Source organism: Camelus ferus, chromosome 24 (assembly GCF_009834535.1).
Source record: "Camelus ferus isolate YT-003-E chromosome 24, BCGSAC_Cfer_1.0, whole genome shotgun sequence".
Lineage (NCBI taxonomy): Eukaryota > Metazoa > Chordata > Mammalia > Artiodactyla > Camelidae > Camelus > Camelus ferus.
The window spans coordinates 2,052,444-2,078,701 of NC_045719.1; the positions used below are offsets into that span (position 1 = coordinate 2,052,444).

Below are 26,258 nucleotides of genomic sequence, written 5' to 3' on the forward strand. Positions count from 1 at the left end.
GAAAAAATAAAAATAAAAAACCAAACAAACTTAGATTTTAAAAACATACCACCACCACAGTTAAGAGGGCAAAGGGCTGCTGGTGCCCGGGTGAGTCCCCGTGTGGGCCTTGCAGCCCACGAACAGAGGCTCACGCCCGCTGCTCTGAACCCAGCAGCGGGAGCGCCGCATCTAAGCCCCGTCTGCCCTCCATCAGCGCAGGGACACAGATCAGTAGCTTCACAGTATTTGTTTTCTCTGCGAAAAAGGAAGGATTTGAAATTCTCAGTAGAAAACGGAACATTTGATGCTTTCTCTCTTGCATAGTTCTTCTTAATAAGCCTTTTCTTTGTGCTCATGAAAGATGAAAAAAAATCTAATACAACGGAAGTTTAATACCCTCGACTATTTTTCCCCCATGAGACAAAGCTTCCCATTCATTAAAATACAGCAAGCGTGGGGGGGGGGGGTGCAGCTCAGGGGTAGAGCACATGCTTGGCATGCACAAGGTCCTGGGTTCCACCCCCAGCACCTCCATCAGAATAAGTAAACAAACAAACAACCCTAATTACCTCCTCCCCACCACAAAAAAAAAGAAAAAAATAGCAATCATCGCTGGCTGTGGGATAAGCAGACAGAGCGAGCCTCCTGAGGTGACGGGGTCAGAACACGGGTCACCCGCACAGCATTCCGGCCACGACCGTCTAATCTGATTTTGAGCACAAGGAAGCAATCGGGCAAATCTGGAATGGGGCACATTCTGCAAGGCAACGGGCATGAATGCCTGAAATAAATCAACGTCATGAAAAGCAAACGAAACAGAAGGCAGGCGGATTGTTCTAGGATCTCGATTAAGAGAGAGGAAAGACATAAAACAATCTTGGACCTTGGCTGGACCTGGGATTAAGAGGGAAAGAGCTTTAAAAGACATTCTAAGGACAACTGGAGAAACTTAAATTTAGACGCTACGTCAGATATTATCACTGAGTCCTATCAGCTGTGTCGGTACGATGATGGTGCCCTCAGTACCTTCCTCTTACGACATGCATGAACTACAGTCTTTAGGGACAAAGTGTCAGGACGTCTTCCCCTCTTTCATGGTTCTCACCGCCCTCCAAGTTCAGCACAGAGTCCAGCCCTGCGCTCACGCTGCACACAGCCCAGGACTATTCCCTCAATTTCTGCTACTTTCCCCCAGACTAAGAGGTAAAGCACAGAGTCCCAAGGAGAGAGCAAGCCCTGTGGCTCCCCCACCATCCCCGCAACACGCACACACACCAGGGTCACCAGTTAGAGCTCTACCTGCCAACGTGCCAGTGCACAAACGGAAACTCTAAGCATTTTTCTAAGCAACATGACCCAATAGTCTCAAAACCACACCTGGCCCATGACACTTCATTTCTTTAAGAGTGCTTAAACCACACATCACAGACTACAGTAAAAGAGCAAATACATTCCAAAAATGAAAACGTCTTTATTACTTTTCTCATTATAAAAGCAATATATGTACTTCACAAAAAAAAAGAAAAGAAAGAAGGAAATTAAAATCAACTGTAACTCCAGCACTGCGCTGCCATCACTGCCAGTGCGCTGGTACACGTCCTTCCGAATGATTATTATGCAACTTTTATCCCCCAGATTGATGACACTGCACATGAACTTTGCTCCTCCTGCACTTCAGAGAGAAAGAGATGACGGGTAATGTTTGCACTTTTCCTCATGACTTTCTTCATTTTCAATTTTTTATGATGAGTATATAAAAGTTACAGTCAGAAAAATACTTTGATCATGTTTTTGGAGATTACATGATATAAGAAAATATTCAAAGTAGGGATGAAGAAGGAAACAGGATAAAAAACAGGACTCCTATTCTGATAAATTCTGTGCTTCTTAGGGTTTTTTAGAGTGGACTTGAACTTGTATAACCAGAAAAATTAGACTTTAATCTTGGACTCTGTCAAGGAAATGCACAGATAGCACTTAAAATACTCCGTTCATGGCATGTTTTGAGAAATCTGTATTCATGGCAAAGAGTCAGGAAAACCTACCAAGACGGTGAAGGGGTCCTGCGGCACGTCAGGCAGAGCACGAAGCTGTTTTTGTTTTTGAAAGTTATGTGTTTGTTTGCTTGCTTTATACACAGAAAACACTTAAAATACATGAAACATGCACTTTGGACTCTAAATACTGGCAAAAGAAACTGAAGAAACGGGACTGGAGAGCTAATAATCCTCTGACCTCACTTTTTATTTTATATATTTATGTATGGTCTGAACTTTTCACAATGAGCAGTATAATTTAAAGAAAAAATACATAATTTTTAAACCCAATAGACTGTTTTTTAGAGTAGGTTTACAGAAAAACTGAGCCAAAACTATAGGCAGTTTCCATATAATACATTATTTTTAAGAATCCCCAAACCACCACGATGCATTTCCACACCATGAAGTAGGGCTTACTTCCCCTCCCTTGCATTTGGGCTGGCATCTTGACTTGTTTTGACAAGAGACTGGGACCAAAATGACAAACCTGTTCTAGGCATAATGATGCTAATACCTATGAGCAACGAACACTCTTATGTACTTACCATAATTTATGGCAGAAGCACGCATTACGTTTTGATTTTTTTTTTAATCATTACAAAAGGAATACAGAGTTGTTACTAAAACTTTTTTTGAAGTTCAAAAAGTAGACAAAGTTTCCCTTCCAACTTCCAGAATGACATTTCTGAGTCGATCACTCTCATGGGTTCTTATCAAGAATCACAAAGTGGCAAATTAAGGAGGGAAAGTCCATTACAGAGAAGAGTGAAAAGAATTTCCTCTGTGAATTTGTCCCCAACCTACAGAAGTGCCTGTGCTGGGAGGTGATGCACATCTTGCAGGCAGAGGCCCATCTTCTTCCCAGACAGTATTTTCAAGGATGTTTGTTTAGCCAATAATATAGCGAAGAGAAGGTCTTCTGAGCAAAGCACAGGCACGCTTACTGCCCGTTGTAAAAGATTTGTATGTGGGGTGCCATAGGACCCTCCTCACATCACCTTCAGGAAACTGGGGCTCAGGAACCAGCGCAAAGTGATAGTCGTCTGGCTACTGTGATTCCCCCTGCCTCAGACCCAGGACTCAAGTTATCTTCTGCAAGCATCTGTAGACTTGTTAGGCTGCAGACCCCGCTCAATTCTTGAGCATATTTCTGTGAAAACGTTTCAAGTCATTATTTTAGCTACAAACGTGTTGGATTTTCTCACATCCACAGCTTCAACCACTGGCCTATCCAGCTGAGCAGCCACCAATGCCTCCCCGTGAATTTTCTCCACTTACTGCTGATGGACACCATCGCCCTGTCCTCATCAATCCTACCCGGTTCCCCACATTTATACACACATTGCTTCCCTGCTGAGGAAACCCAAACCTTGCTCTCTGCAGACAGCATACTGTCTTCAGGGAGAGAAATCAGTGAGGCCAGGTTCTAGGACAGCAAAAACTCAAGCACCTGCAAAACAGCACAGCAAACGCCCATCTGGAGAAGGTATCTGTAGGAAAGGGGGAAATGGAACAGGAAAGTGCTCCTGCAGTCCAAGGTCAGGGTCTGGAGTGAGCAACCCTCCCCTCCCCTCCCACGCATTAGAATGGAGATGCTGACGTTCGATTAATGCAGGAAGGGAAAATCAATCCGCCCACAGGCTGCACACACAGCTCCGCTGTGAGCGGAGGCGCTTCCAGGTTTCCTGGTGGGCGTCTTAAAGCACAGCCTTCAGGGATTTGTCCCAAGGCTCGTCTTCCGTCTGGAAATAAAGCCGGCATGATGCTCAGAATGATGCCATGGAGATGCAGGAAGCGACCTTGCGCTGCGGCAGGGGGATGGTTGGTGGCGGCGGCGGTGGGGGGCGGGGGGTGACAGGGACATTCTGCCTAGAAGTTCCTGAATTTCTGCCAGTCTTTGCAGCTGGGATGAGAACTGCTTGCAGGCTCAGGCACAACCTGGCCTCTCCGAGTGCTCTGAAAGGAAGAACCCGCGAGGACTTACCCAATGGTCGGGCTGATGTTGTGGTCAAAGTGATCCTGGACAAACCGACACACGATGCTTGACTTCCCGACGCCGGTGTCCTGGAAGAGGAGGACACAGCCGTGAGGACCAGGGGAGCCACTTCTAGCAAGTACAAACCGAACCCAGGACGGGAGAGCTCATTTCCGATGGGGGGAAGGGGGTACGTTCTTTTATTTCGTATCAGCGTTTTCGACAATGTAATCATGCTGCTTTCACAGAAAACGCAGTATGGTAAAAATCAGTGTTAGAAACATGTCCCATCTGTATACAATAATTAAGCTGGAAATGGCATGTTCCCACTACATATATTTCCAGAAACTTGGAAAAATTTTGGAGGGGTCTACGAAGCAGGGTTACGCACTGCACTGTTTTTGTAGAAACAGAACTGACTGTTCAAAACCTCAGCACTCTGAACACATGTAATCCATTTTTCTAGGTATCACGCTGTTAAGACCAATGAATTCTAATTATTGCATTTCTAACATTTTCCCTCTGGAATCTGATGGCTGCGGAATAAACTCCAGTTTCTCTCAGTTACATAAAGGTCTCAGCGCCTTCTCTGTTAAGTAACTATTTAAAGCTGCCGAGGATGGGCGTCCAGTTACATGCTGGACACAGGGCACCTGCGTTTTTTCCTCCACTCCCTTCAAAACCCCTGTCAAATGGTTCAAGGAATAAAAAACACAAGCTCCCAAGGTCAAAGAGTTAGGAGCAGAGACAGCAGCAGACGAGTGATGACAAGGGGAAGCAGGGGCCGGGGGTGGGAGGCGGGGGGGGGGGTTGTCTAGAGGGAAGCTGGAGCCCAGGCCCTGCAGGGAGGAGCACTAGAGGAGCACTGAGCTCAGGCCCGACTCCCAGGGCGCCCGAGAGCTGGAGGGCAGCCCCGGAACCAGAATCCTATCCTGGGTCCCAGGCACATGACCAGAGGGATGTTCCGGGAGGACACGGGAGGCTGAGGCTCTAAGAAATCTGTTTCAAACAGGGCTGGCTCGGGACTCCAGACAGAGCTCAGGAGCCCGTTGGTACTCCCACCGCAACCTCTGCCCTGCGCGAAAGAGGGAAGGACGCCCCTCTAGGGATGAGGGAAAGCAACCCTGCAGGATACGCGAAGGTCCCCAACCACAGCCGCGTCTGCACCACCGACAAGCCCCCAGTGCAAACAGAGCTTTAAGGATGCATTTTTAAATTTTTAACAAATTATTATTATTTTTAGAGGAGGGACTGGGGATTGAACCCGGGACCTCATGCACGATAGGCACCTGCCCTACTACTGAGCTATATACCCTCCCTACTTCCCAGGGATGCATTTTAATCTTTTAAAAAGACATGCTTAGCTAAGAAGTAACCATTTACACACACAGAAAAAGAGCAGGATGCGGCTTTGAACGATTATTCAGAAAGCAAGGCTGACCCCTCAGAAATTAAAAACACAATAGTGGAAACGGACACGTCAAAAGGAGGAGGGACAAGGTGAAGTCGCAGCCGCTGCCCTTCTGAGAGCCACGGCAAGGCAAGGAGGCGCAGGGCTCAGGGAAGTCCTCGTCGTCTCCACCGAGGGACCACTGAGCCCTGGGATCGATACGTGAAAGGGAAACGAGACACATTCAGCCCAAGAAGGAAAGAGCAGCGACACGCGTGCTTCTCTTGCGGTAACGGTGTAGCTTTAAAAGCCTAAAGAGCAAGGAAAAAAAGCTGAAACTCAGACAAAGGTGACGCTGAAATACGAAGTGAGATTTGAAACACTACTGACAACCCAAGTTACGTGCGCCCGTCGCTCCCAGGTTGAGGGGACAGTTCCAGCAAATCCGGGGCAGGAGGCCACTGGCTTGTGACACTCATCAGAACAGCACTGTGCAAGGCTCACATCCCGGGGCCAGCAGCACACCCTGGGCCCGAGCCACCATTGTTCCTCTGCAGCATGCAGAGCTCAGGACCTGAACCCTCCCTTCCAGGTGCTGTTCCCCTGTGGCCTCCCTTGGGGTCCGTTCGGTTCACACCCAGGCCCCCCTCTTCCCAGCTGAGACAACCGCCCTCTGACAGCCTCCCCACCAGGGCGCTCAAGTCCAGGGTTCCAGCCAGACCGTGTGTCCTCGCAGTCAGGACTCGGCTGCAGGGCACACGTTCAGGAGTCTGTCCATTTGCTGTACCCAAGGGCTCTGCTCCAAACTTGGCTCCAAATCCTCAAAAGAGCCCAAGGGTCCTGCAAGGCCGCCCCTTAAAATACCCTTGAGGATGAAAAACTCAAAAGCCATCTTGAAAATGATTCATTTCTGCTCACTGCCTTCCACAGGTATCTCAGGCTAGAACATGCCTTTTCTGAGGCGTTAGGTGGCAAGCCTGCTCGAACTTAGATTTAACAGTTAATTCTTCTGCCAAATATGCTTGGTGTCTCTTTTCTTTTTACAATTTAACTCCCAACATCTTTCTTTTCTGCATTGGACAGGGAGGAAATAACAGAACAAAAAAAACAGGCAAAGTTTCCCTTTTGTTTGTCTCCACAAAGACAATGTTCTTACAAAGCACGACCTAAATCATGCCCTGCGGCCAGTGGCTTCGTGCTGAGCGGGGCCGCCTCCTCCCAGGCTGCTGTTCCCCCGCCGGCCGCGGGGGGAAGGCCCTGCTCACGGCCGCACAGGAGAGCAAGCAGGATGCCGGGCACTCTCGTGAATCACTCAGCACGGGGACTTCCTCTTCGCGCAGGACCTCGTTCAGACCGTGACACACACCCACACACAGCAGTCATGACCATCCCACAGGAAAACACAAAGGTTTGATGCAGGAAATCCTGGGTGGAAACAGGAGTCAGTGGAGGAGGAGAAAGGATGCGTGGACCGGGCTGCTGGCTGCTCTCCGGGGCCCCTTTCCTCCCGGTGGACCTGACACCGTGGAAGGAAGCTCCTTCCCTTTCCTCAGATGGTGAGACCGTCGCAGCCCCTCCTGTCCAGTCTCCTGGTCCTGCAAAAGGAGGAAGCTGTGAGGCTTCCTTGAGGTCACACAGCTGGCTGGAGCGTCAGACCATGAAATACTGTCCCTTTCTACTGTTGTTCAATTTAGTTGCTGCTCATTATCCCAGAGGGGGCAGACCTGGTGGGCTCTGAAGCTCAGCAGCCTCTCAGCCCAGCCCCCGGTGCTCTGGCCCCAGAGTGGGGGTGGCTTCTCCTTCCTGCTGGTGGCCACAGCATGTCCTAGGAGTTCCAGGGGACTCCAGGCCCTCGGGGCCCAGCCCTCCCCACCCAAGCTCGGAAAGGAGTCCTCAAGGTCACCATGTCTCCTCCAGCCTCATTCCTCAGAAAAGTTGAAGAAGAAGAAGAAGAAGGAGGAGGAAGACACTTCCCAAATGGGGACGGATGGGTTCCATCACCCCCCCCACTTCCGTTATTCTTACAGCAGCCCCCAACCCCCACCCCACCACTGCTCAGCTTTTCCAGAGAGCAGTTTGTCCCCATGTACAAACTCTGCGCAGCTAAGCAGAAATTTCAGTTTATCTAGAGCGTCTTGGAAGGTGTGACCTTAACTGTTTAAAAAGTTTTTTAAAAGCAGTGTTTTACTTAAATCGCACTTCCTGCCAAAGGAACCAACCGTTCTTTTGCCACCTTCCTTCCCTCACAAGCAAAGCACACACGTGGGCTGGTGATTGGGCAAGACGGATTACTGGACAAACGGCAGAGACACGGCCCCCTCTTCCTAGCGGGGGGCCCACTGGTTCCACGGAATCTGTGCCCTGCATAGGCTGCAGGCACCAACGCTGGATTTTATTGTCGTATTCTGTAACGCTTTTACAAAACACTCAGTATTCACTGTGCTTCAGTTGCAGACCTAGCAAATAAGGATAAAGAATGGTCATCTTTGCAGCAGGCAGCTTCTCAAGTGGCTCCCGGCGATCCCTGCCTCCTGTGCACGGCCTGGACCCAACGATTTGCTCCTCAAAAACAGAAAAAAGGCGGCAAAAGCGATGGCCGTCACGCCCGAAGTTAGGTTAGAAAATGCTGAGACGTGTCCTCCCACCTGTAGGCTCTGCTGAAGGAGCCGCCATGGGTGGGGGACCATGCGGTGAGGACCAAGGGGCTCCGGCCAGGAGCCACAAAGGCCTCCGAGCACGTCTGGGCAGAATCCCAGCAACGGCCTCCTGCCAGCAGCCACAAGGGAGCCTGGAAGCAGACCCTGCCCCAGACCCACTGTGCAGCGACACTTGATTCTAGAGGCCCCCTAAGCTGCGCCCAGATTCCTGACACACAAAACCCAGAGATACTCCATGTAGGCTGCTTTTAACCATTAAATTTTTTAAACTGAGATATAACTGACATACAACATCCTCAGTTGCAGGTGTACAGCATAATGATTCTAAGTCATTAAATGCGGGGGCAACTTGTTACACAGCCATGGATAACCAATACAGAGGTAGTGGGCAACGTTTATTAAGTACTGGCTCTGAATCAATTTTATTTAATCCATGCAGCAACCCTGGTGAGGTAGGGTTAGCCCCATTTTGCAGAGGAGGAAGTTAAAGTTGAGGGCGGGGCAGGAGCGTGAGAGGTTGGCCCCTGATGGAGGATGAGGGCAAAGCCATAAAGGGCTACTGCCATTTGCAGCCGAATGGATGGACCTGGAGATCATCATACTAAGTGAAGTCAGCCAGACAGAGAAGGACAGATACCATATGCGACCACTTATGTGTGGGATCTAAAATATGACACAAATGAACTTACTTACACAACAGAAACAGACTCACAGACATAGAAACAAACTTACGGTTACCAGGGGGGAGAGAGAGGGGAGGGACAAGTTAGGAGTTTGGGATTAGCAGACACAAATCGCTATACACAAAATACAGAAACAACAAGGACCTGTGGTAGCACAGGGAACTACATTCAACACCTTGTAACAGCCTACAGTGAAAAAGTATATGAAAAAGAATACATATATATGTAACTGAATCACAATGCTGTATATCAGAAATGAATACAACACTGTAAATCAACTAAACCTCAATTTAAAAAAAAGGTTGTACAGGACTTACAAGGCTCTGCTCTGAGAGCAGCAATTCTGAATACTCCTCCCGGGGCCGCGGGAAAGGAAAGATCCTACCTGACTTTAAATGACAAAACCAAGTCAGAAAGATGTCAGCATCGAGGACAGACCTGAAGTCAGCAGGCGAAGCGACTGCGGGTGCAGGAACTCATCTCAGGCGTGAAGCTCGGGGGAGACGCCACAGCTTCCACAAGCAGAAAGGAGAGGACTGGGGAGTTCAGAACGGGCTTTTTTTTCCCCTTAATTTTTCCTTTCTTTAGAATACTTTTTTATTTTTATACAATTTTTTTGAAGTATACTCAAACACTCAGTTACAATACCACAGGGAACTATATTCAATATCTTGTAGTAACTGATAATGAAAAAGAGTATGAAAACGAATATATGTGTGTGTATGACTGGAACACGATGCTGCACACCAGAAACTGACCCATGGTGTAGAATGTGCTCTTAAGATCTCCATTACAGACACTGCAGAGCTCCCCAGCTCCCTGTGCCCTTGTATTAAGCACTTTCTCCTCTCGCTGGAAACATCCTCCCTCGTTTGGTGTCATTTTCCCACACAGGGGGTCTCAGGGACTCCAGCGCCAGGGGTCCTCCTACCGCACCTCCTACCCCCACACACTCGGAGTGCCTGGCGCCTGTGACCCGCGGACGAGCCCCGGCCAGGATGCTCGGCTGCGAGATGCCGGGAGAAAGGAAGTGTGGAGGACACAGCCCAGGCTTGTTTCCCCGTCTCTCAGCTTCAGATAATCCTATGAACCCACCTCTGAAGATCATTCTAAAGAACCGCTCATTAAGATCCCGAATCTCTGTGGAGGAGACGTGTAGAAGCAAAGCCTCAGATGAAAGACCCGTCCCCCAGTTTTCTGCCCTAACACCCCTGGAATGTCTGTCCGGGACCACCGTGCTGATGCTCCCCTTTCTCACCAAGCCCCGAGCCCTCCACCAAGGGGGTCCTGAAGACAACACGGTCCTAGTGACAGACACATCAGAGCCACGCATCCGAAGATCACTCACGGTGCCTTCCCCTCCTTGGTGCCTGACGGCACAGCCACGTCATAAACCCGCCATTCAAGGGAAAGGCAGGGTGTGGACTCACCGAGCTCTGGACTCGGATGGGGGACACTGCCCTCTGATCTCTCTTCTTACCAGCTTTTGGAGTCTGGACTTCGTCCAGAGGGCAACAGGAACGAAGGAGATCCCCCGGGTATGGAACTTGAAAGGACAGCAGGGAAACTGAAACAGGAAACGGGCACTTCGGAGGCTGCTGTCTCATCGGCTGCATTTCTACTGAGCACCTACAATGTGCCAGGCGTTTTCACAGATGGTGGCGGCCAGAGACTCCTGGGTCAGAGCTGAGACTCTGCATCGAGAGCTTGGTTGGTGATTGTGCTCAGTTCTGCCCGGTGGACAAAAGGAACTATCTGTACATCCTGACTCCGACAAGCATGAAAGTCGGTGTCCTCAGCCCACTCGCTCAGATGAATGAACGCTCAATGCTTTGCTGACCCTCAGCCGAGATCCTGTGTGATGCAGACAGCTGACTGCTGTGATCCTCAGTCAAGACACTAGGTTATATGGATGTGCCTGCACCCCTGTCAACTGTAAACCCGAGCAAATAATCACACCCCTTCACGTCATTTACAAGCCGGGGATACCAGGCTGCTCACAACTTCCCCACCTTCCTGACTCTGTGACTGTCCCCAGTAGGTCAGGAGCTTCTGACCCAAGACCCGCCAGGACCGTCCTGGTGTATGACAGTCAGCGGTACCCAGCCCTAGACTTGATTCCCACACTGGTGTCAGGAAAGGGGCTTGCAGGACAGGGGGAAGGGTGTCGGCGGGAAAGGCTGGGCCCAACGGGCGTGAGAGCCACAGTCCCCGAAACAATCATGCTGGTGTGACTTTCTCACAGTTTAGTTTCCACGGCCAGCCAGCACTTCTGCAAGTGTTTCGGAGACTTTACAAAACCCAAATAAAAGTCAGCAGTGAGTTTCCAACTCGAGGGAAATTACTGCTGCCCTCCCTTTGGAAGTAAATGCTAAAGCATCACACGTCGTTTAAGAGACCTGAGCAGGACACACAGGCTGCCAGCATCACAGCTGTCAGAAGCCCCCACGCCGCAGCCCCGAGCAGAGCTCAGCAGAAGCCCTGCTGGCTCCCATCACCCAACCTTGGGGTCAAAGGTGAGGCACACTCATTCTTTCATCGTCCAAAGGAGAGAAAATAGATGTGGCTTCTGGACTTGAGGCGAAGACAGACTCATGTGGACGCATTCCCCAGGGATGGCGTGAAGGGGGCACTGACGACTATCAGCAGAAGCACCAGGGAAAATACGCTCTGACCCCCGGACAGTGTCCTTAACTGCCCCCCAGCCAGAGGCCAGCGGAAGGACACCGAGGAAGCAAGCAAGCGCCAGCAGGTCCGCTCTCCAATGCTGGCTGGATGCTGGGCCGACCTCACGTCATTAATGCCAAGGCGCAGCTCTGGTCTGAAAAGCACCTGCCTCCCCTCCAGCATGGAAAGTTCTGAAACCTCACCCTAGAGGAGGCAGCGCCTGCCGACAGGGGTGAGGGCAAGGGCACAGAAGTGAACTTGGACTGAAACGTAACTGCAGGTGCCCAGTTGAGTCGAAATGGCTACAAAAGCAGTGACCCGGGGAGAAGCGAAGAGCAGGGAGGACCTCAGGGCCAACAGGGCTTCTGGGCGTCCAAGCTCTGAATCTCGATGGTCAGCGAGCTAGTAGCACCACCATTCGTGTACTCGCAGGACGGTGACGGTGACGGTGGGGGCTGACGCCTCGTTGAGTCAGACTCCATGTTAACTTGTGTCATCTTATTTAACCTTCCACACAGGCCTCTGAAAGACGAGCTATGAGTACCCCTCACAGCAGGAAAACGGCCCCAGGGGGCCAGCAGGTGACCCTGGTCTGTGCCTCAGATGCTCCAGCTCTTGACCTCATCCTGTACCTACCCCCTCCCGACAAGCACCAGCTGGGCTCCCCATCCCGCGACGAGCCCGGGGATGCACACGGGTACCACGCACCTCCCTTCCACTCACTAACACTTCCTTGTGCCCGAGACACCACCAGCACTGTGTTCAGGACTGGAGATTCAATGGGATGCATCCTCTCCTGTAATCAGACACACACAGGAACAAGATACAGGGCCAGGCCTCAAGGTCCCAACGGCCCGGGGAGCTGGAGTTTCCTCCTCGTGACCCCGAGGCGCAGTGGTGCCCAGGGGCAGCAGGCCCCCATCCTCGGGTGCAACGGCTCAGGCCCCCCGCGGGATTCCCCTGGCATCACAATCCCCTGATGGTGATGTGCTAGGAAGAACACGGCCTTCATCAGAAGTCCGTGAGGAACGAAAGCAACGGCCTTTCTTTACCTCAACCCGGGGTCTAAAGGCTCTACAGGACACGCTCACGGTCATTACTGCCTCTGGTCTTCACGGTGACCCTGGGGGGCTGCTGTTCCCATTGTAAAGACGGAGAGCTTGAGGCCCAGTACAATTCCCAGTACAGCTCGCAGAAAGGGGGTCAGGACAACTCCAGGCCTCCATCTCCCGATACGTTCTCTCCCCAACACTGAACGATTCTCAGTCCTACGAAGTCGACAGAACCTCACAGAACCTCAGCATGCGGGACCAGAAGGACCCTCAAAAGCAAAATGGTGGAGGGGGTCAAAAGGTACAAATTCCAGTTAGAAGATAAAGAAGTCCTGGGGACGGAATGTACAGCATGTGACCACAGTTAACAAGACTCATTGTACATTTACCAGTTTTAAGAGAGCAGACCTTAAAAGATCCTGTCACAAGAAAAAAATCTGTAACTGTGTGCAGTGACGGACGTTAACTAGACTTACCATGGTGCTCATGTCATGACATATACAAATACAAAATCATTATGCTGTGCTCCTGAAACTATACAATGTCATACGTCAAGTATATCTCAAAAAAGAAAAAGATCGAAGCAAAGAAAAGAACTTGGTAAGGGTTTCATAGTCATAAAAATGCTTGTATTATGTAAATGTATGCTGCATTAACCTAATAATTTACAATTTTTAAAAAGCTTGAACAAAATGTAAGATTTATTTCACTTTAGTACAGATAATTTAACTTAACTAGAATACACACAAAATAAAAATAGAATTCTTTCCAAAAAAAAAAAAAAAAGCTAGGGAGGAAAAAAATTCAGAGTTAAGAAATCTAAAAGTGAAATAACAGGCAGTTGTTTCCTATAAATGAACAACTTTGGTTAATTTTTATACCAGAACTTAATTTTATGCAAACAGATGCAGATAGGTTGATAAAAAGTACACCGTCCTGGCCACCCTCCTCTCCACGCTGACTCCGCGGTATCAGTACCCGTTTGAACTTCGTGTACAAACACCGTGAAATTCTGTCTGTGGGTATTTCAAGATCTGTGGGTGTACATCCCTTTAAGAAGTTTATTTTAGGATCAGGAAAGAAAATGCGTAGTGTATGCTTCTCAAGACAGGAAGTGTCCCTTACATGAATCACTGAACATTCCGGAGCTGTGGGTAGACATCCTATACGGATGTGGACACTCCGTGAAGCACGAGCCTCCCGCACGTGCCTGACGGCAGAAGAGTGTGTGCGCCCTCTGGTCGGAGCGTATGTATCAACAATCGCACAGGTGCCACACGGTACTGAGATATCCTACAACGTGTCAGACATAATCAGAAACAGGAAGTTTAGAAGAGTGATCTGTCAGTCAAGATCTGCTCAACCCTGTGCCACCAAGTACAGAAACCCCTGGATGCCGAGCTGCCCTGGCCCCCACGCCCCGGACTCCATGCGCCTGCTCAGACAAGGAGCCCCACACTGTCAGACAGGCTTAGAGTCACTCCACTCGGAGGTGGGGAAACAGAGACGAAGCCCCCTGAGGCGAGGACCACCCCGTGTGAAGCAGAGGCTGGAGGCAGCCAACGCCCTGCAAGCAGGAAAGGGCGGCAGTTGTGCAAGAAGACCGTAAGTCTAGGAGCCCGAGACTAGTGTTCCTGGAACCTCCCCGCCTCCCGAGGCCCAGCTGTACTCCTGCTCTGGGTTCCGTGGGACATTACAGTCTTTTTTATTTTCAGACTGGGTCTCAGGGCGTGCTAGAACCACCTGATGTCCACCAGCAGCACAGCGGGGGCTGCGTGTCCAAGCCCGGTCCCAGGAGGAAGGTTTCATAAGGTTTCGACGGCTGACCCCCATCAGATCACACCATCCCACGGCCCCTTTCCTTCCTCCCTGGACTCTGCCATCACATCATCACATTCACTATTCTTTTTCAGGCAGTTTGATATTCAAACTGTAACTAAATACCATGCTGCACTACCACTGTGGTTGGAGAAGGAAACATCCAAACAGCCTGGAAAGATCGCCACTGCCTGGCATCTGCGCCTGGCCGAAGCCATCAGGATCACCTCCTGGGCCACTGGCTATCCCGGGGCATGCTTCACGGTCACAGTTTACAGGCATCACAAGGAGGGGGGGTGCAGAGCTCACCTGTAGAGTGCATACTTAGCACGGCCAAGGTCCTGGGTTCAATCCCCAGTACCTCCACTTAAAACATAATAAAAAATAAAGGCATTGTTACCCATGCACTCAGAGTCGCAGTCATAGAAAGCCACGTGCAGCCTCTAACTTGTCAGAGGACGTCCATTTCTATATTCTAGCTTTACAAAAACACAACCAATTGACTTAGAAAACTAACAAACAAAAAATGACAGACAACCACCACCAGACACGCTAGGATAGATGATTACTTCTTCCAGGAGTGAAATCATCCTTCTGGTTTCCACGCGGACCCCTCCGTAGGCTCATGTTCTGACTCCGGGGAGTAATGACACGCTGCCCCTGCACCCCCCGGCCCCCCAGCGAACAAGCAGGCAGGAAGACTGCAGCAGACGGAGGCCAGCGGGCCAGAAGTGTACGGACAATAATTTTCTCAGAAGAACCAAAGGAAACATGCTTCTTCGCTGCGTGGTCTGGATGTCGTCAGGGTCAGGAGTGCTACTGCAGGCCTCCTCGGACCTCAGAGCACGAACTCCCTCTCCACAGGGATCTGACCATGGGACCTGGGCGCCTCATTTCAGACTCTGGCTCCTACCCATGAAAATCTGGCGTCTGACCCAAACTGGCACCAAAGAGATTTTCCCAAGCGTCTGACTCATCTGAAAACATGCCGGTAAACCTGCCCGCACAGTCCCCCGTTTTCTGTGCCTGCCTCTCTCCCAGAAGACGACTGGGATATTTAAGAATGAACTCCCAGAGTCCCAGCGAGTGCCAAGCCTGCGGTTATGCAAGATGGGAGCGTCTTCTGCTAAGTGGATCTGAACGGCAGACTATCTGTGGCGGCCAGGAGCCCGGGGTCAGCACATCCTGCCGTTCTGCTGACCCAAGGAGAACAATCTGGGGCTTGAGTTTTCTATTACGTTCCATCTTGACTCTAGATCCAAACCAGCTAGCGACTTATGCTTCCTCAGAACAGCAGCCACAAGGCTGGCAGCCTTCACGGTGCTCTGTTCCCTCCCTCCCCTGCCAAAGCCAAAACACCAATCCCCGGCACAAAGCGTTCTCGCCCACACCCATCTCTGCGATCTCCCCCCACCCGAGGACGCCACCGATTCACAAAGCATCCCAGCACCCGCCCTCTGACTGCGGGCTGGGATACCCGACACATTTCAATCTGGAGCTCAGCTGGGGAAACACAGAGACCTGGTGCGAAAAGAGGAAGCAATAACAGCACGGACCAAGGCTTAGGGGCTTCCACAGCCCCACCTTCAATCCTGGGACCACGTGCTGCGTGGCAGGGCACACCTCACCAAGTGTCAGCGTGTTCCTCAGCCACGTGGCATCCCAGAGGGACCACCAGGACCTGCCTCCCTTAGTAAGGAGAGAAGACGACTCTGAGATGGCTTTTTGCACGCACGCCAAGCTACAGAAATCACGCACGGGTAGGGATAACCCAGATACTAACGACTACATATAAAACAGATGAACAACAAGGTCCTGCTGCAGAGCACAGGGAACTACATTCTATACCTTAAAATAGCCTACAATGAAAAAGAATAGGAAAGGGAACATATATACGTGTATGTATATATAGCTGAGTCACTATGCTGAACACCAGAAACTAACACAACACTGCAAATCGACTATACTTCAATTAAAAAAATAAATAAAGATAAATAATGCACACTCTCTTTTCTGGGCTAAGGGATGTGATAGCCATTCTTGGGAATAATTCTGTAAACTTTGATCATAACTGTTTTACTCTTTGAGTCATTCCCTGTCTCTTCTAACTGGACGACACCACGAAGGGAACTCCACTAAAACGAAGGCCCCTGGAGGCCACAGCCTGGAGTGTGAGACACACGGGCACACACCGGAGGGAACACGGTGACAAGGGAGGAACAGGAAGCATCGGTCATGGAGCGGAATGCAGAGAACCTGTAAGCCATAACCCCCAGCTCTCCCACAGACTAAGTGTGAACGGGAGCAGGACTCCGTGGGGCTTAGTGTGGGTTTGGGATCAGACTATGAAAGTTACCTTTCTTACTAGTCGTCTGTGTGCTTCCGCCCCTCCTCTGTAAGACACGCGCGAGAGCAGGGCCGGCCTGCTGGGATTACTGTGAGGGCTGGACGAGCCCACGTGCCCGCAGCGCGGAGGACAGTGCCGGCGGACCGCAGACGTCCGTAACTGCCGGCTGTCATCACGGCGACTGGGAGGCCGTTCAAAACAATCCAGCCCATCCGCAGGTGCCGGTATTCATGGGACGCATCCTACGACACACTGATCGAAAAAATCCATTTACAAATCTGCAACGACTCCTTCATTAGAAAAAAAAATCCATGTGCGTGAGCACAAGCTCACAAGCCTGAAACACTGCCTTTAAAAAAACGGCAAGGACACTGGAACAGGGGTCACCAAGGTGGGGAGCCCTGGCTTTTTATTCTGTGCCTTCCTGTAGCATCTGAGGTTTGTAATCCTGTATCTTAGGATGAACAGACGTTATCCAGGTAGATGGGGCAGGGTACAAATTGTCCTTCCTTCAGCTTCTCTGTGTAAATGTAACTTTTCACGCTGTTTTCCCCCCACATTCCTTCATATTAGCCACATTTCAAATGATCGTCACCCAAATCACAGACACCTACTGATCTGGGCTGTAAGATGGCAAAAGATGGTGCTGAGGTGGCCGGCGCCCAGGTCTGTCACCGCGGCTCCAGGAGCGTGAGGACGTGGGGAGCGTCGGGGGAGACAAACAGAGCTGGGTTTGCTTGTGGGCGGAGGAGGAGGCTCTCTGAGCCTGGCAGCAGGGGGCACATGCAAGCAGGAGAGACCCAGGGGTCCTCCCAGACCCACCCTGGCATCCGCCCGGGGGCCCGATGGGGCCTCAGCTCGGGATAGTCCTCGTGGGAACCAGCCCTTCCGGAACCTAGACCATCGCAGACTGGCGTTACACGAACCTCCAGGCAGGTTTTATCACCTGACTTTACGCCAAGACTTCTTTTCTAAGTGATTGAGATACACACATGGCTCAGATATTACACCCACCGTGTTTATTTTTGGTAACGAATGTATGGTTTGATAGCTTCAAGCACGTGAAAATTATTTGCGCATCTGTTAGTCATTCTTCCTCATGTGCTGGTGATGCCTGTACAGGGAACGTTGCCACACAGAACTGAAAAAGTCGCAGAATTCAAGGAAAATATATTATTTTTAAGCAAAACCACTTCCATCAAAAGCAGGTCTCGGGGCTGACTTATTAAAGCATCATCACTGGCCTTGGGAGCCTGTTTACACGCCTCTTTAAATGGGCACCTTCCCATCTACTTGTATGAGTCAAACCAGAACCTGACGGAGAGCAGGGGGAGGGGACAGCTCGGTGGGAGAGCACGTGCCAGCGTGCACGAGGTCCTGGGTTCCATCCCCAGGACCTCCTTCAAGAATAAATCAACCTAATTACCCCTCCCCCCAAAAAAGCGAAGGGGGAGAGGGAGGAGGAGAAGGAGAGGAAGAGGAAGAAGACGACGAAGACAATGACAGAGGGCCGTGAGGAAAACACTGAGAACGTCCCCGCGTGTGGGCTCCAACGCAAAGGCCCACACCCCCTCCCTGCCACTCAGCAGGACTTGGCTGCTCCTCTGCTGTATTCGCATTTCTTTACTCTCCCTGCCTGACAAATGGGGTGGACAAACAGGGTGACTGTTTGCGACGGGGACTCCCCGGAAGCGTGTGGCAGTTGGCGTCCCAGGAGTCTCGGAGACCCTCCAAACCTTGCCTTGCCATTTCCACCCATCCTGCATTGGGATGTGATTCTCACCGAAGGCCAACCACCCTCCTGCTGGAAAGGCCTCCTTCAGTCACACTTAACTCTCACTGACTGTCTCCTTCCACGGATGCTGCCAACGCAGCTCTGCCACATGGTCAGCAAGGTGCCTGAGGGTCTTAGCGACAGGCCGCTGGTGAGGTCCAGGGACAGCGTCACCGACTCCCCCTGCCCGACTGCAGGGCCCTGGCAGTGGCAGGAGCCGTGGGCACAGCACCAGTTCATCCACGGGGAAGGCAAGGGGAGAATTTCCCAATGCAGTACCCCCACCCTGCCACAAACAGCAATCACGGTTCCCATGCAAAGTAACCATGTCCGGGGGAGGGGGGCTTCCCAAGGCTGGGCCAGCAGGAGGGGCTGCCACAGGGCAGGGAGGCAGACAGAGACTTCAAGAAACCACGCAGCACTGTGGCGGGAAACCCAGGCCAGGAGGCACGGCGCCCGCGTCCTCCTGCAACCCCTAGAACGCCAGGATTGCCGCCTGGGCACCTGCCCGTGGGAGCCCAGTGGGGAGGCAGTGATGGGAAAGAACACAGCTTCCCAAACAGCTGGTGGCTCCCGGGGAAAACTCATGAATCCCAGCCCCGTCACACCAGTCCCTGGGATGCATCTTTGTCAGCGCTGCCACCAGTTCCAGAGCCGTCTATCCAAGGACCTCATCTGCCACATTCCAGGGGAGCCATCGGCCACGTCACACTTCACAGCACACGATGTCCCCGCAGGAGTTTCACTGGCCTCAAAGCAGCACCAGGGTCTTGCCCTGGGTCCTGAGCTTGCCCGACTGGATCTGGGTTAGAGCCCCAGGGACAGCAGGCGACAGACCAGGAGGAGCACATCTGTGTTGCTGTGAGGACTGGCGCTCACCAACGCTCAAAGCCTCCTTCGAGGCCACGGCAAACGCCTGGGAGGCAGCGTGCATACGTCATTTCCCAGGAAACCTCCCTTATTGTTATCCCTTCATTCTAGCGCTGGTGCAGTGGGGCCAGGAGATGCGTCATGAAGCTGCAAGGTGCCTCTGGGCTCATCACAGAACTTCAGAAGGTGCATTTGGAGAAGTAAAAATACTTTTACTGTGAAGTGGGGTAATCCTGGCGCAATCTTGTAAATGAAATTAACTTCTGAGCACCTCACCTTGTTTCTCGAGAAGCGATGAGGAAGCAGATGAGTGCTGCCAGCCTTCTTAGAGGAAGAACAGCCTCACCCCTACTGAGAAGTCACCACATGACAGGCAGGGCCTGGGCATTCCCACGTCGCTTGTGTGTGTAACTGTTACAGCTCCCTGAGACAGACGGACACTCATCCACGCTTTACACGTGGGGGGGGTCCGAGTCTGGGGACTCAGCAAGCGGACTTCAGCCTTGCTCCTCTCTCCTTAGAGCCCAGCGTCTAGGAGATGAATCGATTTAAAGCTCCAGTCCAGCCACAAACTCACAGTCTTCAAATTCATATTCCGGCCATGACCTTGTTGGAACATAAAAGGTGCTTGTGGGAGAAACTATCGTTGCTCCAAGATCCCCACCCACCCGTTCATCTGTTAGAAAAAGAGCCCTGAGATTTGGCCGGGCACTCCATCACCCGTGCTGGTAGAAGTGGTCAGGGGACGGGGTTCCGGCAAACAGGATGGAAGCAGAGGCAATGTCCTGACCCCACAGACCCCTGGTGGCCCTGAGCCAGCTACCAGGACTGATCAAGAGGAAAGAGACGATTTCTGTCCCACGTAAGTCACGGTCCTGTGGGACCTTCTGTTTCAGCAGCTTGGCCTGCACCCGAATCAATGCAGCACATCGAAGAAATGTCAAGCTCTGTCCATGCCTCTGAACAGGCCGAGAATTACCCTTATAGCTCGTTGACCCTGATCATCTGCTTTTTCCTCATTTGTTTACAATCATCCCAGCTTGAAGTCTCCCAATTTCCAAATCCTAATTTATGATAGCCACTCGTACAGGAGGACACAATCCCATTTCTTTAAGCCTCTATTCTTCCCAGTGTCCTTCTTTGGAAAATGCCACTCACCCACATTTAGCCATTGGGCAGGGGGTCTGGCCGCCGCCCGTGTTTGCCGGTGGTCCAGGCTGGCATGATGTCACCTGAACCAGGCCGTGTGCTCTGCCCTGCCCGGCGGCTCTTGGTCTTCAGCAGCTGCACCTACTTTCACACACCTCAGGCCCAGTGGGGTTGCCACGGCAGCAAGCATCCTTTAAACGCTGGCAGGCTGGCTGCCTGCCAGGACCAAGTTGTTGGTAATCCTGTCTTGCTGGTTAGCAAGAGGGCAGACAAAACTCTTCTTATAACCATTCAGTAAGAAGAGCCCTTACAAGAAGCAGAAGGGGGTGGGGTGTCTGTTGGAACCCTCTGATCTATTTAGAGACCCCCGGCTTGGGTGCCTCCAGCTACATATGTCAGCTGCACTGCGCATAACCAACCGTCATTACCTGAGATGAAATGACAGGCATGGGTCAGTTTGTTCCAGCCTGCCACCTTCTGCCTTCTCAACAACCTATTACCAATCTGAGATTGATCTGCCGTGACTCCTGCTGGATCCCGTGGCCAGAATAACAGAAGCAATCCACCTTGGCCACTACATTTCTGGTGGAGAGCTGCAGCAGACCCAGCACCACGCAGTACAGAGACGACAGGCTGCCGCCAAGAGAAGCCAGCATCACCGTCTCCATCCTGAACTCTGGAAGCTACACTCTGCCACCCCCTGCAACTCCACTGCAACCGAATATAGTGCAGATTTAAATTACAGACAATACACATTTGTGTTATAGGTGCTACTTACTTTTAGCATGCTACCTGTGTTGGGAATCTGCGTGTGTGCTACACAGGCAAGACTGGGAAGCATCTTAAATTGAAACAGATGGAATTACCAGCTATACTGACAAAAAGACTGCTACAGAATTAGACTGACATATGGACCTGTGCTTTTTATGGCGTTTGGCTGGCATTTTTAATGTGTTTGACTTTGTCACAGGAGCTGAATTCATCATCTACGAAGAGCCATAGTACCGACAGTGTCACCTTGGCGCACTGTTCAAAGCCAATTAGCCGATCTCTGCTGGACACATAAAACCACTGACCTATTCTTACAATTGTCATATAAAACCTTTATGAGTGTAAACAGGTAATAAGTTTTAATAGACATTTGAAAAAGCAAACCAGAGATAACACAGATTTAAAAACAAAAATAACAAGCCCTTGTTCCTCTCATCCAACATCCCCAAACACTGCCTTTTAGTCTTCGGGGAAGATTTGGAAATTCACATAAAAGAGTGAAGTGCTTTTAAAATAGACCTGTGTGTTCCAGCACACGTCACGCACCATTTTCAAGCAAATTTATCACCACAGTCTGAAGGCTTTTCAGAAAAGGAACGCCTAACCCACGAGGACTTCTCGAGCCTTCGGCAAATCTAATTACTAGGAAACATCCACCAAACTGGCTTTGGGTGCCTGATCACACCAACACAGCCGGCAAACGTGTACCAGCAATTCCCGGGACGGTGCCGCGATTCTCATGGCCCGCGCTGCCAAGGAGTTTCTAAATGAACAAACAAGCTCACAGACACTGGGAAGTTCCAACAGCCAACAAGCTAACAGGAGGGAAGCCCGCCTCCTCGCATCACCTCCGTGGAGGCCCCGGGCCAGCGGGAGAAAGGGTGGTCACAACAGTGAACAGTGGGCGGCGAGGTCCTAGAGATTCAGGTCCAGGTTTTAAAGTAAAATGTTTCAGTAACAGCCAAGAAGATACTATTTACTTTCTGCGTCAAGAAGGTAACGACTGAGAAAAAGCGCCCTTTTAAAAAGGAGAATAGAATCACACACAAGCCGGGCATGTGATGTGGAGGTCCAGGAGACAGGCCCTCCGTCACATGGCAGGTCCATCCCTGCACAGTGCCTGGGTCCCAGAGCCGAACAACGCAGAGCAGCCGCCCCTCAGGGATCTTCCCAGGCCCCTGCTGTCATCCCACGGCTGTGTGCACTGCCTCTCTGTGTTGGCCACGGAGGCCGGGTCTGCTCTCTGGCCTCCAGGCCCTGAGCCGTCCCTGTGGTCACCTGGGTGCCCTCTCACCCCTCATCCCTACGGGGCCTGGTTGGGCGCACAGAACCACTGGGGGCAAGGCCAGGGAGGTGCCGTGCAGTCAGGACTTCTGCAAACGTCTCTTCCGTAGGGACGGCTCTCTGGGCCCTCTTTGTACACCTTCCCTGGAGGCCCTTCCCCATCACTGCCTCTCTTTCCCCTGCTCGTGACCTGCACTTGAGGGATTCCCTCCTCCACACCTGCAGGCTGCCTGCCCCGCTCCCAGCCCGACCACCTCACCTCGCCTGCAGGCATGGTTGGAGGTCCCTGTGGGGCGTTCAAGCAAAAAGAGATCTACTGAAAAGATATCGCCACAGAGATAAAAAGGCTCCACAGACAAAACGGAACGATCAGAGACGGGTTGAAGGCCAGAGAAAACGAACTGATTAGAGCTAAAAAGCAGGAGGGAAGGTGGACACAGGCCTGGGACGAGACCGGCACTGAGGGAGGAGGCGGATCCACGGAGCCCTCAGCACCCAGAGAACACACATGGGGTTGGGGGGGCCGTGAGGCACACTGGGCAACGTGCAGGATTGTCAGGGAACTGGAGAGTCGTGGTCACAGCTGAGACCACGCCACGACCCCAGGCTGGCCAGGTCAGGCCACCGGGCACAGCCCCCCTTGGTCATTGCGCATCCTGGCCCCCAGGTGATGGCCTCGGGCTGGTCGAACTGGGTCACGTGCCTGTCCCTGAGCTGCCAGAGGGGTATCTGGCCTTTTTCACTCTCATTCAGAAGGCAGGATCTGCCTCCCTCCGAAAACATCGCTCGAAGGAATTTCCTAGAATGAAGGACAACAGCTACCACATCCCTTTCGTCTAATGTCGTGGCTTAGACAGCTCAGACCGGTCGCCGCTCCCAACTGCAGACCGAGCTCAGCCTAGTTCACAGTTCGTGTTCCCTAGAGGGGACACGGCTCTCTCCTTCTTCCCAGGTGCTGTGAGAGGCGTTCCCTACATCAGATCTGGAAACTAAGCCAAGGGCGTCTTCCATGCCGTGATGTTCGAGGAGGACAGAGCACAAAGCTATAATGTTCCAGCCAAAGTGGGTTGTCCGTCAGACCGATGAGCCCGCTTCCCGTACATGCAGTTTCACCGGTCGTGTTCGTGTGCGCGGATCCCCGTGTGTGGATCCACATGCGGGAGGGTGAGTCTGAAGACGGGAGGGGAGGCCAACTGCAGGAGGGCACGTGGACCCGCCCCACGGAGCAGGGACAGAGGCTGGGAGCCAGGGGGCAGGCAGCAGCCTGGGGCCCCAGGAGTTCTTTCCACTCCCACCTTGGGAGACTCCTGGAAGTGATGAGGGCCCAAGAAAATAGGATGGGGCTTGGGTGGGGCTGGGACTCCAGGCTGACGTGCCCGCCGTAGTCTGGCGTGTATCAGAGAGCTTGAAGCTGTCTCGAAGGAGGATTCTAGCCCTGCTCACTCTTCAGCACACATGAAGAACTTAGGCTCCAGGATCATTTCAAATGGACTGTGTTACACGCTAAGTTCAATTTAGCCCTAACTTTTAGATTCCCAAGTCCCACTGACGTAGCAATTTCTGGACTAACTCCAATGGAAGTGATCCCATTAACACTGAAGGGGGAAAAATATAAAGATTTACAGCACGGAAAACACCCAAGTGGTGCAGGTGGTGGGGCTGTAACTCATCACTCCGCTCGCTTACTTTTCCAAAATTGGTCCAAACACACAAACCATAGCACTTCCAAGCCAGGTACCACCCAGCTAGGGCTCAGTTCACATCACCACTCTTTCCTTTCAACTACCCTCAAATTTCTCATTCACTGAATGAATTCAATACATGCAACGTTCCAGATTATTATTCTCGTAAGATGAACACTGTCACAGAAGACCAAAACTCAAAACACACTCAGCACTTACAAAACTCGTGCGTGCTAACAGGGGCTCCATAAATGTGTGTTCCCTGAGCAAACCACTTACCCAGCTTCACCTCGCAGCCCCGGGTGCTCAGGCCCCCTGCACCATCTGGCCCCCAAAAGCCAACTTCTCTGTAATTTCTAAATCTGCCCGAATCTGACTGACTCAGAAATCAATGGATTTTTTAAGAGAACAATATACAACCCAGCAACAGACGCACATACACACAGGGATTCCATTATGATAAAAATACCGTACCAGATCAGTAAATAATGATAAATTAATGGACAAACAGCATTAAAACAACTACCTAGAGATTTCGAGTAAAAAAAAAAACCAGAATCACAACCTGGCTCTCTTTGTACTGAAATAAATCCCACATGAAAGTACTAGAGTAAAATAAAAACACAGGTAAACATTTTTTTTAATATTAGAATGTGGAAGGACTTCCAAAAGCAAGACATAAAACACTAAAACCACAAAGGGAAAGACTGATATATTTGACTAACAAAGATTTTTAAATACTGGTATGATTTTCTAAGTGCAGGAAACAAAGGAAACTTTCTAGAAAACAACAAACTAAAGAAAAGTACATGCAATATGAATGACAAAAACTTTGGTTCCTTAATATACAAAGAGTTCTCACAAATCAGTAACAAAAACAACCCAATGAAAAACAGGTAAATGCCATGAATGTGTAGGTAAGAAAAATTGTAGTTAGTCAAAAACATATGAAAAGATGCTCAGTCATTCACTGATGCAAGAAATCAAATCAGGTTATCATTTTTAATCTACAATGTTAGCGAAGATAAAAAGTTTTGATGATATTCAGTGTTAGTAAAGGTGCAGAAAATCATATCGTAGATACTTACTGGGAATGTAAATTGTACAATATTTAGGAGGATAATTCTGCATTATCTTTTTAAGGATATAAATTTCCATGTATCTCTGACCCAGCATTCTGTTCTAGAAAGTATCCTACAGAGACACTGCACACACATGTTCAGGCACAAGGATTTTTAGTGCAGAATTGTTTGTAATGGCCAGAAACAAAAACCATCTAAAAATTTATCATGAAGGCACCAATTAAGTAAATTGTGATACATCGCTGTGATTGAACATTATGTGACTTTTAAAATAAATGAGGTAGATCAATACATACTGACACGGAAAGATACTCAAGGTTTACCTTCAGGTAAAAAGGCAAGAAAATAACACTCTCGCGTATGGACCACATCCAGAAAAAACACAAGAAACATGAGAGACTAAGGAGGAGGACGGCCTTTTGCTTTTCATTTTGGACCTTTCTGCACCACTTCACTCTTTACAAGTATGTACTGTCTAGTCATTAAGAAGGACTTCAAGAAAGACTGATCTTGGCAAGGTTTTCTTCATTAAAAATGGAAACAATATTTTGAATATTGGGGAGAATAGTTTTCAAACACCCTTGAGCACTCTAAAAAGGCTTAATATTCATCTACAATTAAAATGCATCTCATTTCGGTTAACTGATTATAACAGACTTCCTAAGACACTGCTTTCCAACCTTCTCCACCTCCCAGCAGTCGCAGAAAAGGACGTGATTTGTATGGCACTGGGCAAGTGACCACAGACGGCTGATGCCTTCCAGCCCCATGTGCCAAGGCCAACATCCGATGTCTGGGCTCCATGACCCAATGGTGGCTCTCGGTCCACTAGTCGGGTGGCTTCTGTCCTTGGAACTTCTATTAAACAAGACCTCTTCAGTATAAGGACTTCAAAATAGTGAAGATCCTACAGGAAGTATATGCACTACAATTTGAAAACAAGAAAAATAATTTTCTAATATTTGAAGTCAAGAAAGTGGATTGCTTTCTTCCTTTCTTTTTGAAGGATAATGTAATGCCTAGAAGGAGGAACAGG

The 26,258-nt window shown here is 50.5% G+C and overlaps 1 protein-coding gene and 1 long non-coding RNA gene across 2 annotated transcripts in view; one reads left to right on the plus strand and one right to left on the minus strand.

The window, feature by feature from the left end:
* RAB31 (RAB31, member RAS oncogene family) overlaps nt 1-26,258 on the minus strand; it is an 83,664-nt gene that overhangs the window by 48,543 nt on the left and 8,863 nt on the right. The window contains exon 2 of the mRNA XM_032467339.1: nt 4,006-4,085. Within this exon, the coding sequence (XP_032323230.1) occupies nt 4,006-4,085 (80 nt within the window). The remainder of the gene's footprint in view (nt 1-4,005; nt 4,086-26,258) is intronic.
* Nucleotides 10,367-19,234, plus strand: LOC116659582. The gene is made up of 3 exons (XR_004314934.1): nt 10,367-10,453; nt 10,513-10,515; nt 19,225-19,234. It is a non-coding gene; the product is annotated as an uncharacterized LOC116659582 (long non-coding RNA).